General features: G+C 37.9%; 2 protein-coding genes across 4 annotated transcripts; one reads left to right on the top strand and one right to left on the bottom strand.

Moving 5' to 3' along the window:
• On the top strand, window positions 2,500–6,507 carry LOC109822678 (Golgi SNAP receptor complex member 1-2). 3 transcript variants are annotated; one of them, XM_020388912.1, is made up of 8 exons: window positions 2,500–2,697; window positions 2,756–2,825; window positions 4,199–4,395; window positions 5,285–5,374; window positions 5,455–5,526; window positions 5,898–6,027; window positions 6,110–6,250; window positions 6,281–6,507. In XM_020388912.1, exons 1-7 carry the CDS (start codon window positions 2,629–2,631, stop codon window positions 6,205–6,207), a joined length of 726 nt encoding a protein of 241 aa, XP_020244501.1. In that variant the 5' UTR covers window positions 2,500–2,628; the 3' UTR covers window positions 6,208–6,250; window positions 6,281–6,507. The 3 variants fall into 3 exon arrangements, with proteins under 3 accessions (XP_020244501.1, XP_020244500.1, XP_020244499.1); XM_020388911.1 differs by having other exon boundaries at window positions 2,500–2,688; window positions 2,747–2,825; XM_020388910.1 differs by having other exon boundaries at window positions 2,500–2,666; window positions 2,725–2,825.
• LOC109851346 (monocopper oxidase-like protein SKU5) lies at window positions 7,215–13,023 on the bottom strand. Its single transcript, XM_020421425.1, has 9 exons — window positions 12,706–13,023; window positions 12,381–12,490; window positions 11,633–11,903; window positions 11,408–11,546; window positions 10,231–10,597; window positions 9,500–9,865; window positions 9,333–9,411; window positions 8,415–8,614; window positions 7,215–7,644 (listed from the first exon to the last, which is right to left on the bottom strand). Exons 1-9 carry the CDS (start codon window positions 12,844–12,846, stop codon window positions 7,533–7,535), a joined length of 1,785 nt encoding a protein of 594 aa, XP_020277014.1. The 5' UTR covers window positions 12,847–13,023; the 3' UTR covers window positions 7,215–7,532.

Here is a 13,459-nt window from a genome sequence, read left to right on the forward strand (position 1 = left end):
AGCCTTGCTTCTAGAACTCGATGTGTTGAACTTCAGTCGATGCTGCTTGCTTGTAACACAATACTCGCAGAATGGAAGAGCTACCGAATTAAGTCCAGGAAGCAGTTTTTGATCGGAGAGAACCTTCAAGCCTCGTTCTGACATGTGGCCTAGCTTGCGATGCCACATCATGGTTTGTTCTTCTCCACGGCTGGTTGATGCCACACATGAATCAACTTCCTGCAGAGTCTCTCCCTTGAGCATGTACAGATTTGCAGCTACCTTTTCTCCTTTTATTACCACAAGCGCCCCTCTAACAATCTTCATGATTCCATTTTCAATATGAGTTTTACATCCGAGCTCATCTAATTGTCCCAAAGATAATAGATTCTTCTTCAAGCCCTTCACATGTCGCACATCTTGAATGGTGCGTATTGTACCATCAAACATTTTGATTTTGATAGTACCAATACCACAAATCTCCAAGGCATGATCATTCCCCATGAATACAGATCCTCCTGAGATAGGTTCATATTTGCGAAACCAATCTCTCCGAGAGGTCATGTGCCAAGAGGCTGCTGAATCTAGAAGCCAGACATCAGCAAACTTCTTTCTGCCTTCATCAACAGTGGTTGCTCCACTGAATAGAATTTCACCATCCTCTGACGTGCTGACAACGCATCCTTGAGATGTTGATGGCTCTGAAGACTTTTTATCTCCACTCTTCTTGTTGTGCCAACACTCCGATTTGACGTGCCCTCTTTTGCCACAGTTGTAGCATTTGATATTCTTCTTACTTCGTGATTTCGATCTACCATGGGCATGACTCCCACTGGAGCCACGTTCTGTTGATCTTCCTCTCGTCACCGACAAGGCCTCCGCTTGCTGCGAACTTGTCTGTCTGTCTTCCTTGTTCTTGCGCCGATTTTCTTCTTCCAGAACAGCGGCTGCAACATCGTCGAAGACTAGATTGTCCGTGAGGATGTTGTTCGTCAGGTTGATGATGAGTTGATCATACGAGTCAGGTAGACTCTGAAGTAGAAGTTCTGCACGTTCATTCGCACCAACTGTATATCCCAACGTTGTGAGTTGGGAGAACAGTGTGTTTAGGATGTTGATGTGGTCGGTCATCGATGTAGATTCCGCCATCCTCAGAGTGTAAAGTCTCCTTTTTAAGAAGATTTTATTGTGCATGGATTTCGCCTCATATAGCTTTGTTAGAGTATCCCAGATCTCCTTTGCTGTCTTCTTCTCCTCTATGCTTGACAGCACCCCGTCTGCTAATGCCAGATGGAGATTTGCAATAGCATTTTCGTCCATCTCGTTCCACTTCTTATCATCTGTGATGTCGTCCGGCCTTGCACCAATGGCCGCCAGGCAATTATCTTTTCTCAAGATAGCCTTTATCTTCAACTTCCACAGTGAGAAATTACTCCCGTCGAATTTCTCGATCTTGAACTTCGCCGCCATTGCTTCTACCACGAATAGTAACTTCTTACTATTTCACGTAAATAGTACTGTATTTATGAACAGTAACCGTATCCGTGAATAGTATCGTACTTGTGAATAATACTGTATTTGTGAACAGTACTGTACTCGTGAATAGTACCCGTCACCTCCAAAGGGTAAATGATAACCTAACTTATTTTCTGATGTGGAGGATCCACCTTTGGTGGCAGCCACAGAGCATACGATAAGTAGATATATACAAGTACCCTAAGTTGGCTCTGATACCACTTGTTGGGACAAACCTGGGGCCTAATAGAGCAGGGTCGCAGCAATAGTAGAGCAAAAGTAGAGATAAAATGTTGGACACACAGATTTACGTGGTTCGGCACTTGATTGCCTACGTCCACGGGCAAGGATAGAAGAATTCACTATGAGGAAAAAACTCTGGAGTTACAAACTCTCTCTTTACAAGGAGAAACTCTCTCTATTTTTTTCTCTCACTCTTCTTATATAAGAAGTTGTTTCTGGGATGAAATTTCCTTAAGGATTTGGAGCCCTATTTATAGTTTTTAGAAAAACACTATGCACAATAAAATATTAATATTTTATTGTAGCTGTGGGGTCCGCTCTTTTGTTTTCTTCTCAAATTTTCAACATATGTGGCTGTGCACTTTCGGTGGGTTTGGAATATTAGGCACCTGACAATGACGTCATATATTCCGAAGCTCATTTATTGACTTACCCATTACCAAGTCCCTTTTGGTCATTTTAAATGTTATAATTCACCTATTTGCCAAATATGTAAAGTTTGAAAATGAGTTATAATCTACTATTTATCAAACACTTTGTGTTACGAGTCATAGTTCCCAAAGGGTCAAACGTAATTTCAGAGAATCCAAATAGGATTACCGAGCTTGGGCTGAGGTTTGGGCTGCGTCTTAAATTTTGACGAAAAAAATGTCAGGCCTGGGCTGTTTGCATAACAACAAACTGGATCGAGCCACAAGCCCAAGGGCCTAATTAAATTTTCAGGTATCAACTAAGAACTCCCACGAGAGGTATCAACAATTCGCAACTAAGAACTCCCAGTTTGAAGAAATCTTAAGCCAACATTAGATATTACCAGTAAAAAAAAAGTATATTATTTAATCTCAGGATCAAATTCCCTGTTTCCAAATTTTGAGGAAAGATCAAATTTTGATGGGGGATTCGACAAGCTTGGAGTTGCAAGAATCAGGGTGGGAAGAACTGAGGAAAGAGGCGCGAAAGATCGAGCTTGGAGTTGCAAGAATCAGGGTGGGAAGAACTGAGGAAAGAGGCGCGAAAGATCGAAGGGGATCTCGACGTCAAGCTCTCCTCCTACGCCAAGCTAGGCACTCGATTCACTCAATCTCCGGGTAATTCGTTTGCTCAGGTCCCAGATCTGAATCCATTTGATGCAAAAAAAACTTTTCGGTTTTCTTGATTTTTGTCAAATAGTTTACTCCAATTCGATTAAGATCTGCAGGTGATGTGAACTCGTGATTGTTTTCGAAAATTTTAGGGGTAATGTAATTATGTAAGTGAAGGATGTTGTAAAGAAGACACTTAGAGTGAGAGTTGACAAATTCACGGTTCCAATTGATTTTGAGAGAACACCAAGAAGACGATTACATTTATGAGGTCTCTCTGTAAGTGCTAACGTAAGGGACTTAAGGAATGAAAACAAGTGTCGACTCTTAAGTAGTCATACTATACCCACCGCGGCTGAACCAGACGGTTGGGAGGTTCCAATATGGCACCCACGGTCTTGTGGTTGATTCCATGCTGGGTTATCCAAAAAAAATAAGAAGTTATACGATAGTTAGTCGATGTGCAATGTAACAGTAGCACTTATTGAGTAACTGAAGCTACCTCAACTTAGACGAAAGAATGCGATCCAGATTGAAAGTATCTAGTGTAAAGCATGTACAAACTACCCTTTGGGCTAAATGAAGTAGAAGATGAACGTAACGCAACCACTCTGGTTGCCCCGTGCACAAATCCTCCTTTGTATGAAGTTTTCGAAACCAATACCTGTCTATTCTAAGAGGGTTCTCACCATAGTTATGTGAACACGCCAGATCGAATGAGTCTGTGTTTACAAGTATATATTGCCCGGCCTTTCCCTTTTACTTGGATCTTCGTTTTTGCACACATGACGACTACTGCTTACTTTGTCAAAGCCTGTTTGCTTGCGCAAATAAGTCTTCCTGCTACTTAAGCTCCTGTCTGGATTTCTGTTCTGGTGCCTTGTTTCCTATTGATAGAAGAAGGAAATTATTTTGTACGCATCTTATTGCAGTTTCGACATTAAATAAGATTTTTTAACTCCCCCATTTTCTCGCGTATTATATTTGTAGTTGGCTATTACTTTCCTAATGTCGTAACTTGGGATTGGCTGATTTTATTTTATTTTTCCCAATCTGATAAAGCATGCAGTGTTAAACTAATTGTAGGACTTGTATTAGGATACCACATGATGCCATGAACCCTAAAGATGGGAAAAGGTAACACATTTTCTTAGGGTATCTTTTACTTTTATGTGGAAATAGTTTGTAAGGATTTGCAAGCATAAAGCATCATAAGGAAATCACATTTCTCTATGATTTGATCCTGTGCTGTGCTGGGAGTTACACATTTACTCATCTTTCATAAAATAATAACTTATATCTGCGTTGCTTTCTCATAATTCTTCTTTTTTTCCTGTAATAGCTAGTTGTTTAGTATTGTTTTTTTTAAAACATCACAGGTTATGTGGACAGTGGATCACTAAATGTTGGTCCCAGTAGATCATGGAAGTCCATGGAAATGGAAATAGAGTCCTCACTAGAGAAGCTGCTCGATATTAATGATTCCATGAGCCGATGTGCTGCAACAGCATCTGCCACAAGTTCTATTAATCAAAAACTTGCAAGGCATAGGGACATACTTCATGAATATACACAGGTAATTTTTTGCGTGTTTCTTGTTTCCAGGTGCATTTGAACTTGATCCAAATAGTTCTTCCTTACCTCGATTTCTGTTTTCTGAGGTCAATCCTTACTCTTTGTTGCTTCATTTATGACTCATCTTAATCATATGTTTTAACGTAAGCGTCCAACCGACTCAAACATTCTTTTTCTTATTCTCAATTGAAGCCACCTCAGTAATCTTGCTAAGACACTCATTTATCAGTTCATCTTGGTATTATTATCGACACACAGATTTTTGTAAAATCTCATGATTAGAACATAGTCATTTCCTGTCCAACATTCTAACAGTTAAAGCACGGCTAGTTCTATAACCTTACAAAGGTTTCCTTTTCTCATGTGTCTTAAATATCAATATAGTACTCATTCACCAATTTAGTCAGTGAAACTTCTGCCTTTATTTTAATCTATGGATAACCACTTCATCATCATACCGGTCCTGAGATGCAATAATAATTATGCAAAAGTTCACTGGAGATTCCTGATGTATTGGCCAAATATCATTTAGGTCCTTAATCTTTGGAAGGGATCCCCGCCGGTGTTTTGCAAACATAAGCACCCAAATGATATTTGGTCGATACGATAGGGGGGGCCTCCACTAAAGTTATGCCAAAAATTATTGTTTATCCTTTCTACTTTTTACTTTACCCTAGAGTTAGATTCTGTTAGTTTATTTTCTTTATGTTAATTTCATATTCTTTGGTTTGTTTGCCAACTGGTATATGTTATCTGCCTTTGTTTTTATTGTTTCTGACTTCTACATTGTTTACCACTTGGTTTAATTCTTTCCTGTTTTTTATCAAACAGTTGCACATTTGTTTAACGTAAAAAAAGCTGACTCAACTCACTGTAATTGGTATGTTCAGGAGTTTAGACGAACAAAAGGAAACTTGAACTCCATGAGAGAGCATGCCGAACTTCTTAACTCTGTTCGCGATGCTATCAGTGAGTCCAAGGTGAGGCTGGCTTGATTCTACCGAGTGTATATACCTGATTGATTATTGCAGAAAATATTGACTTTGGCCACTTTGTACAGGCATCTGGAAGTATGTCGCCTAGAATGCAGTTATTGAGAGAAAGAGCTTCAGTCCACGGGAGCACAAGTCATGTAAGATATCACATTCGTTTGTTTCCCTTTTTCCCCCCTCCCTATGATATGATTCTGATTCACTTTTGCTTCATGATTGGCGATAAGAATCGTGTGCATTTGTAGATTTCGGGCTCCATGTACAAGATTTAGAGAGAGTTGAAAGAATATACGTATGTTTTATGAGCAACATGGGTCTCTCTTGGAAATGGTGAAAGGCTAAATAAAAAGATTGTTGAGTCTTGCTAATTCTATGTCATGACGAACAAAAGAAAAAATTAACTGTTGGACAAACATCTTTGCTGTATATAGAGATACTAACTGTTGAATTGAACATACTGCTCTTGTTGCCTACTGGCGCTAAATTATACTAACGGTTTGCTGGCTTCCAGATTGATGAAGTGATAGGTCAGGCTCAAGCTACAAGATCAGTCCTGGGAGCACAAAGGGCTTTGTTCGGCGATGTTCAGGGAAAAGTCAAGCATCTGGGCGAAAAATTTCCTATTATTCGAGGCCTCCTTGGTACCACGCCTTCCGCAAAACCTTGTTTTATTTTTGTTTTTATACGTGTAACTGATTTTTGATGCTTGATTTATAATTGAAGGAGCGATAAGAAGAAAGCGTTCGAGGGACACACTCATCCTCTCTGCAGTCATAGCAGCCTGCACATTGTTCCTCATCATTTATTGGCTCTCAAAATAGTCCATTTTGATCCTCAAACTGAAAAACTGCTCATGAGTTTTTTTTTTTTTTTTTTTTTTTTTTTATTCATGAGTTTTTTTTTTTTTTTTTTTTTTACTATGAAGTTGTGGGTTCAATTTGCCGAGTGTTGTGATCTCGTAGTTGGAAGAGGAAAAAGGACAAGGGAAGAGGAAAAAGGTTGCGGGTTTTCTTTTGGCTTTGTTTTCTAGTCTACTCACTTTATGTACAGAATCTGGAAGAGGTTTTTATATCAAGGATGATTTATTGTTTAATTTGAATTATGACTTGGGTTTAATGTAAGATTTCTGCTGTCTATCGCAAATTTCTTTTCCTCGAAATTTGACATCTTCAGATTGTAAAAAAAGGGCTAAATATCATAACCCCACCCCCAACCCCTAAAAAAAGTCCTTAAGCCTAGGAAGGCTTATTAAAGAACTCACTTTTAACTTTGAGATTTTATCAGAAAATCCCCCTAATCTTTGGGGTTTCTTGATAAAATCTCAAAATTAAAGGGAGTTTTTTGATAAAATCTGAAATTAAATGGGGTTTTGTGATAATCCCGATACTCGATGGGAGCTTTTTCTAATATTTTCAAAGTTAAGGGGGTTTTCCCGATATTTAGCCTAGTAAGAAAATCACAATGTCAGTTTTCGGAGATTACTTGCAAGAACTTCCGGGATTAGGGGAATTACTGATTCAAAAGGGTCTGAAATATACGGCGTTGTCTGGCTGACCGCATTTCCAAGTAAAAGCATTAGCAGAACAAATAAATTTAAATCTAACCGCGCAGCGCAATTATAACATGAATGCAGGAAAATCTTGAGATTCACCAGAAAGAACAAGAAACAATGCCTGCTGAGCAAATGATTAGATCAAACCTGACCCAGCACTTGACAGTCCGAAGACTTGTTATCAGAACACGTAAATAGAGTCACATAACAGATCACTAGGGATAAATGTTAAAACAAATTTCAGAGCTTAAAACTTTCAAAAAATGCACAAGATAATGTAGCTCATCAAAAGAGAAAAACTCTTAATAAATAAAAAGGAATGATACAGCATGCGCTAAATAGTTACCATTAGTACACAAGTTTTCAGGAGAATGAATGGTCAAACGCTGGAGAGCATGAATATTGAAGTGGGGGGGAATTCTAAGGATGTTTAAAGGCGGGGAAAATACTGAACGAGAACAAACTCATATCCACAGTAAGAATCTTCACAAATTACACAGTACTAACACAATCGAAGCCTGATGAAGCCAGCCAATGTTCCTCAATAAGGGTAGAAAAATCCCCTAGCAGTCACAAGATTCCTTCTGAATCTATTTATGGGAACGTGGCAACTGCAACCAACAGCAGCATTGAGAATATAAACTTTACACTTGCATGCAGAACTGGAGAAGCTGCCGAGTCATTCTTTGAATGAGGTTTTTGAGCCCTAAACAAAAAAAGAAAAGAAAACAAAGACGGGTCAGGTATCAGCTACGAGAGATGAAAGTGGCAAGTTTACCATTAATGGTTGAAGAATTGTGAGAGGCAGGTGGTCTTATCATGACCAGATCTAATAAACACACAGAAAACAGATTCATAACCATATTCACACTAATTGATCTATTCTGTTTATTGATCCGGATTCAATGTAAAATTTGAGGAAGTCCATAGTAGAGGGGGAAATTCATATAGAGGGCCCTCCACATAGAAAATAATATAGGGTGGAAGAAGATCCTAACACGTATCTCACTTTCAATTCTAAATCAATACGCAATCAATATGCAATCATCAATATTGCATCAATGCAATCGCCAACTTTAGAATCTATGCTGGGACACTTGTCACAATCTATATGATTTCTATAGATGGCCCTCTATAGGAGTGACCCCCCTCCCTCTCTCCCGTTAGAGTAATGCATCACGTTGCATATGATCTAGCATTGCATCACTACTTGTCACAATCTCCTTTCTTCCTACATGATGTCTGTAGACGGCCTTCCTCATAGGAGGTTTTACAGTCAAATAATGCATCATATCGAATACAATCTAGCATCGGATCACTACTGAACTAGACCCGTACCTTGGTGACTGAAGCATAACTCGTAGTATTATAACTGGTATTTCTATGATCCAGTAACACTGAACCTAGGTTCACATATGTGAAGGTATAGCTCTAACTGCTGGATTGAAGAATTGAGGCTGAGAATTAGTAACATACTTTTGTTTATCACTGAGAAGCCCACAGTAAAGGGCATTATCAGGAACAGGCAACTCATTTTTTTCATTCCCCTCTGGATTGAACACCTTCACGTACACCTCCTGCCCAAGGTACCACGTGTCCAGATTCTCCGTGCGCACGTTCCAGAAACCAACATTGTCCAATGAAACTAGGACAGCTGTCCATGCTCCTGGGTACACCTGAAGTACAGTATTCAAATATTTTCATACGATAAAGCAATTTACTGATGGTCTCAAACAATGGTAGGAAGATTGTATGAACCAACAAGACAAAAGGAAAAAAAATGAAATGCATTAACAATTGCAAAACAGCAGGCAAAAAAATGAAATGCATTAACAAGTGCAAAACAGCAGGCAACATTTAGCAGTGGCCATTGGTTTCCAGATACGAACCCAAGGTGTAGTATCTTGACCCTGGCTAGCAGTAAAAACTCAAAAGCCAGGAAACACTACCTCAAACTCAAGCAGTTAAATGCTGTGCAACAGGATAAAACAACAAGGTAACCCAGGAAGTATCATACTGAAAGATCCTAGATAGACAAAATCAGCTCGATTCTACAAACATTCACAACAAAAACAAAGCACTACTAATAGTCAATAATTTCAAATACATAATAAATTAATTACAAAAATCTCAGTAAAATAAATTTAGGCAGCTCACAAGAATGATGCAAATGCATAATAAACATGAAATGGCTAGTTGATATAATGCTCTTAGCTAATTCAGAAAAGAAAGATATAATGTTCTTAGGTGTCTTTGAATGTAAAGCAAACGACAAATTATTGTCAAATGAAGATTCGATATTTTGCGAAAGATAAACTTGCTTAGATTCACAAAAAAACAAAGTAAAATGCAGCAATAAAAGGTAAGAATGAAATACACTCTGATTGCAATCACCTGTATAGTGCACCGAGCAACACCATCCCATTTATTATATGTGCCTCGGCTATTCTCCGTCCACTCCCCATAATCCATCCTGTAATTAATGAAACTCAATAACAAATTAAAGAGGACCTACAAATAATTATGTCTAATAGGAGCAACATATAAGATATTAGACATACCCGGCAATGAAAAATGCATATCCATCCATATGGTATGTTTGAACTATGGTGTCATTGTTCTGGAATATTATTTCCATGAAACCTCTATATGTACCATTGATCACAGATCTCCCAACTCGAGGTGCACCCTTAATTGGCCTAGTCGGAAAATCAAGTGTGTAAACTCCCTTCTTATCAAAAGCATCAGCAAGCCTCAAAGGTGTATCTGGATTAGTATATGAGATTCCATTGAGTGTTGTCCGAAGCTTGCCATTAATTTTCACCGGTGGCATGTTCCTCAGTTCGTACACTTGGGTCACATTGATTTGACCATAATGGAAGGATCCTTGAGGGTTTGGACGCGCACCACTAGCACTTACATTCGTCCTGACAAAATCATAAAGAAATTTCAAGCCGCATCAGAAGTGAAATACTTACAAAGGTGCACAAAAAAAGTTTTACAAAGAAGTTTCTTTTTTTACAATTAATTACATTCAGGTATCATGAGGTGTGGTGTGATTACATGGGATACCCAAGAGTCTGTGTATCTCCAGTTGTGACTACATGGGTGACCTTGGAGTCATCCCCCCCCCGCCTCAGGGGTACTCATGTAAATAGAATCAATGATCTTAGGGTTAGCATTGAAGATATGCAACCTCCAGGGTCCATGTAATTACATCATGCCTACATTCTGGGTACTTGAATGTACTTAATTCTTGTTATTTGTAATGTTCTGAAAGATATTTACCCACCTGATTGATCTTGCTTGATTCATCGAGAAAGTTTTGTCAAAGAAGTCTTGAGGAGGATCCGGAAGGGGGCCAGAAGCTTTGCCTTTAGAATTTGAATAGTGCAAGATACCAACACCAGTTACTCGATCCCAATGTGACCCATTCACGAACCTAGCACTCCCCACAATGTAATAGTCGCTGCTCGCATTCTGATCCATTGTGACCAAGAATGAATAGGACTGCCCAACGCAGATATCGAGGTTAGTGTAGTTCTGAGCCACTGTGTAAGTCCCCTCAGTCTCAACAAGTAGTAGGTTGTGGTTTTGGATTCTGAAGTTCAAACAAGTTTTGATACCAACATTGTGGACTCGAAGTCTGTAAGTTTTGCCTGTTCGAGAAATGATACATCACTAACCCAATTTATATTGATAGTTCTTCATATCAACAAAATAATCTAGTATGAATATCTATGATTAATTTTAACATGAAAGGCTAAATTTAAAATGTGCAGGTAACACAAACTTTCTCTAGCACATTGATGTTGCAAAAACCAACATGAGATACAAGAATCAAACCCATTTTGCACAATGCACATGAGATACCAGAATCATACACATCTCATCATTGTTGAAAGTTAGATATTTAGGAGTAATATTTTTTTTAAAATTAGACATGTCAAAGAGATTTAAACTCTGATGTCAAAGAAACTTCATAAAAATTTAGTTTAAGCATAACAGTGCAAATATGCCAAATAAAAAATAAGCTATGAAGTCCATAGAACATTGCACAAATTGCAACTTAGGACAATTGATGCTGATGCTTTAAGAATCAATGTAAAATTTGTGCATGCTTGTAGACATTCTTCCATTATTGTGAACTTATATATTTCAAAAACATAATTCAATACTGAACAATAATGAGCCTGTCCATCACAGCAGTCAGCATAGAACTTCCTTAAAGCTTTTACGTGCTAGATTATCAAATAAATCAAGTAGCTTATTAACGCATAAATAAATGTGAATAATTGGAATATTTTAACCTTATTAAGATTATAATTTAAATGCAAGATGAATATTACATTATGCAATTTCAGAATAAATATTGTAGTACACGGCCAAGATGGCTAGGTTACCACAAAAAATAAATCCATGTAGAGAACATCACTCGTAATAAAACAATTTGTGAAACAAACAATTACCTGGTTCAACATTGAGAGTTTCATAGTCAATACCAGCTGGAACAAGACTATTATTGTAACGATATGGCCCCTTCCCGTTCATCAGAACACCATCAGGCACTCCAAGACCTTTCCCATCATCGAGTTTCTTCCTCAAATCCTACAAAACCCACAACACCAAAATTAAAAATTAATCACACTATACCTATATAGAATGGGTCTTTGATGATTCGCAGCTTCACTCACAGTATGATTCCTATTGTACCAATCACCAATAAAGAGAGTGATATCCCCATGCGGTGTATCAAATGGCACTGAAATAACCGGGCGATTGTTAATAGTTAGACCACCAAAGCCACCGGCAGCTCTCTGAAAGTTAGTTGAAGGGAAGTAGTAAAAGCTTCCGATCTGATCCTTGACTTGGAACTGATAAGTCCAGTTCCAACCAGGTGGAATCGGGCAATTTGTGCCCAAAACTCCATCTTGCCATGAATTTCTTCGCTGTTGAACTCCCACCCTGTAAGTTAAAGAATTAAGCTCAACCCAAATGATTAAAATAGAATGTTCAAGAAACTGAATTTGAAGGGAGAAGGATCACCGAAAATATTCCAAGTGACGAAATGACAAACGGAATCAATTCAAGAAGAAAAAGGAGCTCAGAAAAATGGAAATTACTGAAAATGTAGTTTAACGACGAAAAATAAAGGAACCTCACTCGCAGTTGACAAATAGGGGGAAACAATTTAAGAACTGGAAAAAAAAATGAATCACGAAACAGTCTTCTCTAATTTCTAATAAATAACTAACTGTATAGAGTTAGTAAATGGGAAATCAACAATCGTTCAGTCCAAATCTAGCAAAATAACTAAAATCCATTACAAATTAAACACAGACTCAAAGGATTTATAACTATAAATCAAAAGTAGTAAGCTTTGGTGTCTATTCTAAAATAACTTTAATTCACCAAATGAAGAAATGTCGAGGGAAAAATTACCATGAGAGCAGAAGAGGTTCATCCAAGCTATTGAGAACATTCACCACCACATTCCAGTTGGTCGTCAAGTTCATAACTGGACCAGGAAATTCATCATTCACAGCAATAACCTGCACGTTATAAAAAATAACAATCAAATCTAGACACCCAACAAAAAAAAATCACAAAAACCCACAGAAATCAACAAAAAAAGCACTTTCCAGCGAGAGCAAAAATGTAGCACCCCTTTCGAAAAAAAGGTCTCAAACCCACAAAACCCTCGTTGCCAAAAATAGCAAAAATCACAAGAACATTAGATTTCTTCATGGATCTAAATTTGGAGCACCTTTTGCTCGACGCCGAGAGGGGCAACGGTCTTGTACGCAATGTTCCAGTCGAAGTAAGCATATGGGTCTCCCGCCGATGCGGGCCCCACTGCCGCCGCAAGCAGAACCACCGCTGCTACTACCGCCGCCGCCGCCGCCATTGGGACTTCAAATGCTGAACTGATGGGCAGCAAGAAAATTGGAGCTTTTTATAAAAAAGAATTTGCCTTTTGTCGCTCTAATGTTTCTCTTTACATTATACAGTGATTTCTCAAAGGAAAGCCTGGGCTTTTTTAAGATTTAGGAGGGATGAATAGCAGCTGCTGATGCCCTAAATGAGAAAATGAGGGTAATTATATATAAGCCGTTATTTTTATTTCCTTTTTATCTATTTTCTTTAATGAATTTTGTGCACATTGCTCCCTATAGCTACTGTATTTGTTAAGGGAACCTCCACTGGATAGTTTCTAATTCACCCTCAAACTTCTCAAATTATTTTTTTCTTACTCTTAATTTTCAATGTCACTAACATGCATCCGATTGAAGTAATTATTTTTTTATTAACTTATAATAAATAGAGAGATAGGACTCAGTTTTCATATTGTTTTATTTAAATTTTAGAGTATTTTTGCTTTTTTTAAAAGCAATTGATAATAAATTTTAGAAAAAATTTAATCTTTTAAGAGGCTGCTTATAGAGGCAACATATGGATGTTTTTAAATTCAACTCCTATTTTTTATAGTTTTATTATCATATAAATGTTTTATCTTTTTC

This window comes from Asparagus officinalis, chromosome 8 (assembly GCF_001876935.1).
Source record: "Asparagus officinalis chromosome 8, Aspof.V1, whole genome shotgun sequence".
Taxonomy (NCBI): Eukaryota; Viridiplantae; Streptophyta; class Magnoliopsida; order Asparagales; family Asparagaceae; genus Asparagus; species Asparagus officinalis.